The 5029-nt window shown below is 37.1% G+C and overlaps 1 protein-coding gene across 1 annotated transcript; it reads left to right on the forward strand.

Annotated features, from left to right (window-relative positions):
- The first annotated feature begins 3180 nt into the window (after positions 1 to 3180).
- On the forward strand, positions 3181 to 4053 carry LOC131063795 (uncharacterized). Its single transcript, XM_057997738.1, has one exon. The coding sequence runs from the start codon at positions 3181 to 3183 to the stop codon at positions 4051 to 4053; it is 873 nt and encodes a 290-aa protein (XP_057853721.1).
- The last annotated feature ends 976 nt before the right edge of the window (positions 4054 to 5029 follow it).

Consider the following 5029-nt stretch of genomic DNA (forward strand, 5'->3'; position numbering starts at 1 on the left):
CATATATGCAGGAGCTAGAAACATAATTGAGACGATTGTTTTGAGTTACCTTATACCCAATGATCATGGTGTCAAATCGGATGTCTCAATCAGTGATGGTGCTGACCCTCATCGATCTCCAGTCTGAAGTTGCACCGTTGAGTTAATTAACTTGATCATTTGAAATCTTTTTCTCTGGACGCTAACCAATCTGTGGCAAACCAGTGATGACCCTAATGGCCTCCTTTGTGATCTTATATGGCCTGTCCAACCAAATGAACTCTCCATGAACTTTTATCAGTACATATTGAATGATCTCATCTTCAAATTCAAGGATATCAAGAATGCCAGTAAACCCTAGATCCTCAATGTGCTTATATTCAGGTCTGATCTTTCCTGAGTCACCCATCAACTCATTCGTGTACATATTTTTGATGTCACTAGTACCTAGATCCTCAATGTGGCAGTGAATATATTAACTGACATCTTCCACATAAACAACTCCTTCCGAAACATGTGAAAATGTACCAACCGAATCATCCAAGGTGGCAATATGCGGGCATTGCTCCAAAATTGTCCTAGGATGATCCTTAACCTCAACAACAGTTGGATTTACAATGAAAGTAGGTGCAGAGGATGATCCAGCTTCCATGATGAAAGATGATTGCGATAAATACCTGAGAAATGGTTGTCGGTGAATAACCCTAGAGAATTCTTCCGAGTGCTGGTGGAATCACTGATGAAGATTTTTGATCACTCTGAATCGCCTTAGACTCTCTTTGTATCGCTCTTAATCATTGTGAATGCAGGGTGATGAAAAATGAATTGGATTCAGCCTTTTAACCTTTGAGAAACACTAATCCGCCATTGATATGAATTTCTTCCGGTTGAACATACTGGATCTCAATCAGAAATCTCCATGTCAGATAAACCTTTTCCATTGTCTAGAACTTCTTCCAAATCTCCTTCCTGGGGCTTATGCAATGTTTTCATTAAATTTTCCTACCCTTAAGGCATCTGCCTTAGTTACGAGATGAGCTTCCTGCCAATGCAGGAGCAATCTGCTTTGCCGGTTGAGTAACCAGAGCAGTTCCACTCTCTGATTGATCATTTGATTTCCTGACCCATTTCTTGGTATGATCTTGCCAGATTTCATTAATCTTTTCTTTCCCTTTATCATTTGATCCATCATTGCTAATCAGTGGGATTTTTATTCTACAAAACTTAGCTATGTGTCCAATCTTGTTGCATGCATAACATGTAACATTATTCTTTTGAATTGCTTTGCTATAACCAGAATAATTGCTTGACCTGCACTGATTAGCCATATATCCAATTTTTCCACATGCATGACATTTTACATTCATTCTACAATCTTCTATCTTATGACCATACTTATTGCTTTTGGAACATTGACTGAGAGCAGAATTATAGTTCTGATTTGCTCTATTTCTACATTGCCTAGCCATATGACCAAATTTATTATAAAACAAAGCATCTACCATTGAATTTGTAAGCATTGACCTGCCTTATCGGTGTCTTATGGTTCCAATTGTTCTGATCTTCATTTGCAGTACCAGAGCTTTGACCTTGTTCAAATCCAAGTCCATTGGAATCTCCATTTTGTCTTTGGCTTTTCAATAGTTCATCAAGTTGTGTTGAACTAACCTTGAATTTTCCCTTGTACCCATTTGCAATAGCTAGATCATCACTTAGGATTATCATCTGTCTTTCAAGTTCTTGTTCATTGCTTTGGGATTGCACTAATTTTGTTCTCAACACATCATTTTTATGAGCCAGTCAGATGCATTCTTCAGATCTATCTTTCAGAGATCTCCCAAGGTTTTCTTTATTCATCTTTCGGTCTTCAATCTCCTTTGACATCCTCATAGTTAGGGTTTGCATTTCATTCCTCATGACAACATTCTCCTGACTCGGCTTCTGACATTTTTATTTAAGGGCATCTTTCTCTTCATTGTCCTAATTTGGCAGAAGTTCCTTCCTCCTAGCTTGAACAGATGATAGCCTCTCCTATAGGATAAGAATGAATTCCTTTGCAGAATTCAATTCATCTTGTAACGTCAAGTTAGTCATCCTTTCAGCATCATAATCTTCAAGTGCTACCTCAAGTTGCTTCTCCATACTCATTTCCATGGATTCCAGATTCAGGATCTCCCTCAAGATGTTAGACTTCCTCCGAGGCACAAGGCTCTGATACCAATTGTTGGAATCCAAGAACACTGAGAGAAGGGGGGATTAGTGTTCAGCTAGAATGTTCAATTTTAACCTTATTATAACATGCATTCACCAACCAGTAAACCGGTACATATATAATTGAAATAAGTAAAGAAATCAATGAACCAATCACACAAATGAACACCATAACATAGAGAATTTATATGTGGAAAACCTCAAAGAGGAAAAACCACGGTGGGATTTGTGACCCACAATATCAATTCACTAGCCATATGAAAAGATATTACATAATATGCTGGCCTGTACATGTAGGAAGGCTTACTGCCTAGAGCACATTGCTCAACACAATGGAGTCTCACTGACTACAGTGACTTTGAATAATGAAACATAAAACTGAACTCATTTAGTGCATCTTCTATGCCTGATTGAGTTTCGATTCAAGCTCTGAGTGTTCTGGTTCAGAAAACCCTAAACCCTTATCAGAATAACCTCTTACATAAATGACCTCATATACATGATCTTTGCATTACTGATATATTCTCACAACATAATTATTACAATTATATCACAAAATGATCTAACAACTGACCTATATACCCTTATAGTCATTCATGACTCATGTCGGCTTACATAGATAATACAAAAATGATTATACATGTCGGCTCATTACATATATAAATAAATAACAAAATGAATTGTTGATTGTCGGATCTCCCAATAATTTTGGCGTCTTATACTGGTACCTTGTTTGCTGGTTATTATCCTTGCCTGATCTGCAAATCATGTTGGCCTTCAATGCCGGTACCCATAGAATCCTTCCTACTGGTGAAGATACCTGTCAATGTCGGTGAAGTACCAAACCAAAGAATGAAGCCGGAACATGTTGCCATCAATGACAACATATGAAACTAATCAAATGAGTGTCAATTGCCAACACATGCAAAACATTGTAGATGGATCATAGAAGACGATCCACGAAAGTCTTTTTAACTCTCCTCGTAAGAAATGAAGATTTTATCCTGGAATATTAGAGGTATGAATAGTTGTCATAAACGGGACATAGTTCGTAATTTGGCTAGGGATCATAGAATGGACATTTTTCTTATTCAAGAGACTAAAATGTCTAAAGAAAGGGTGGAGAAAATTAAGTTTTTCAAATTTTGTGAGTCTCAAGGGAGTAGCTCTAATGGGGCTTCTGGAGGAGCTGTCACTTTGTGGAATTCTCATTTTATTCAAGGTGTTCCTTTTTGTCATGATGATAACCATATTGCTACATTGTTTAAACACATTAGGGATGGTTTTTCTTGGATATTATTTAATATTTATGTGCCTAATAACAAAGTCTCTAGAAGAAAATTTTGGGCCAGAGTTTCTTCTTTTTGTTGTAACCATCCTAACGCCCCTTGGTTGGTTATAGGAGATTTCAATACTCCTCTCCAAGAGACTGATAAATTTGGGGGTTCTCAAATACAGCTTGATAGCAAACAGGATTTGGCTGATTTTATCAATGATCAGTGCCTTATTGATCTTGACTTGACTAAGGCCTCTTTCACTTGGTCAAATCACAGAATTGGGGCTGAGTTGATTCAAGTTAGATTGGATCAGGCCTTAATTTCTATTGATTGGCTTCAACGTTACTCTTGTTCTTTGAATTCTATGATCAAAGTTGGCTCGGATCATTACCCTATCAGTCTTATGGTTGAACCCAAAGGAGGGCAGCGTAGAAAGTTTCCTTTTAGATTTGAGAAGATGTGGTTATCCCATCCTAGCCAGTATAATTGTGTGAAGGAGTGGAGTATTCAAATTGATGGTATAACTTTGTTTCATATAGCCAAGAAGATGAGATTTGTGAAGAAGATGGTTAAAAAAATGGAATAAGGAGATCTTTGGGGATATTTTTTTGCAGAAAACAACTCTTTAGGAGGATTTGAACCTTATTTAGGATAAGATATAGAAAGAAGGATATGTGGGTGATAATTTTATGAAGGAAAGTGATGTCTTGACTAAATACCATAGTATCATTGCCCGTGAAGAGATCTTTTGGAGACAGAGGTTAAGGTCTTTATGGCTTATGATGGTTATAGAAACACAAGATTTTTTCATGTTACTACTCTTAAACATAGAGATGCCAATAGAATTGATCACCTCATCAGAAATGGTAGAAGGATAGAGAAGGAAGATTAAATTAGTGAAGCTGATGTTGAGTTTTTTAGGGAGTTGCTAAAGGTTGATCCTATGTTGGATCTGGAAGCCCAAGGTATTCTGGCATGTTATTCCTAAGGTGCTTTCTGAAGATCGGAACCATAACTTGGTTGCTATTCCCTCAAATGAGTAAATCAAATTTTTTATCTTCTTATTTGATGGCAATAAAGCCCCTAGCCCTGATGGTTTTCCTATGTTTTTGTTTTAGCATTTCTAGGATATTGTGGATATTGGTGTCTCTAATGTTGTTAAAGAGTTTTTTGGGGCTAGGTCTTTGCTTAAGGAATTTAGTGCAACTTTCATTGTTCTCATTCCTAAAATGCATATAGATAAGTCTTTGGAGGCTTTCAGACCTATCAGTTTGTGCAACTCATTTTACAAAATCATTTCCAAAGTTCTCACTTCACGGTGTTGCGGATTCTTCCCTTTCTGATCTCTCCTCAACATAATGGCTTCATCCTAGGGAGACAAATCCTTGATTCCATCATCATTGTTTTTGATAATATCCATTCATTGATAGAGACTAAATCTCTAGGTTTCCTGCTGAAGTTGGACATTGCTAAGGCTTATGATAGGGTGGATTAGTGTTTTCTGAAAAAAGTTCTTCATGCCTTCGGATTTTCGAGTAATGTCATTAGCTTAATTTGGAAGC

The sequence above is a fragment of the Cryptomeria japonica genome, chromosome 5, assembly GCF_030272615.1.
Source record: "Cryptomeria japonica chromosome 5, Sugi_1.0, whole genome shotgun sequence".
NCBI classification, from domain to species: Eukaryota; Viridiplantae; Streptophyta; class Pinopsida; order Cupressales; family Cupressaceae; genus Cryptomeria; species Cryptomeria japonica.

Coding starts and splice junctions, on each gene's coding strand:
- LOC131063795 (XM_057997738.1), top strand. CDS start 3,181: ATGAAGATTTTATCCTGGAATATTAGAGGTATGAATAGTTGTCATAAA.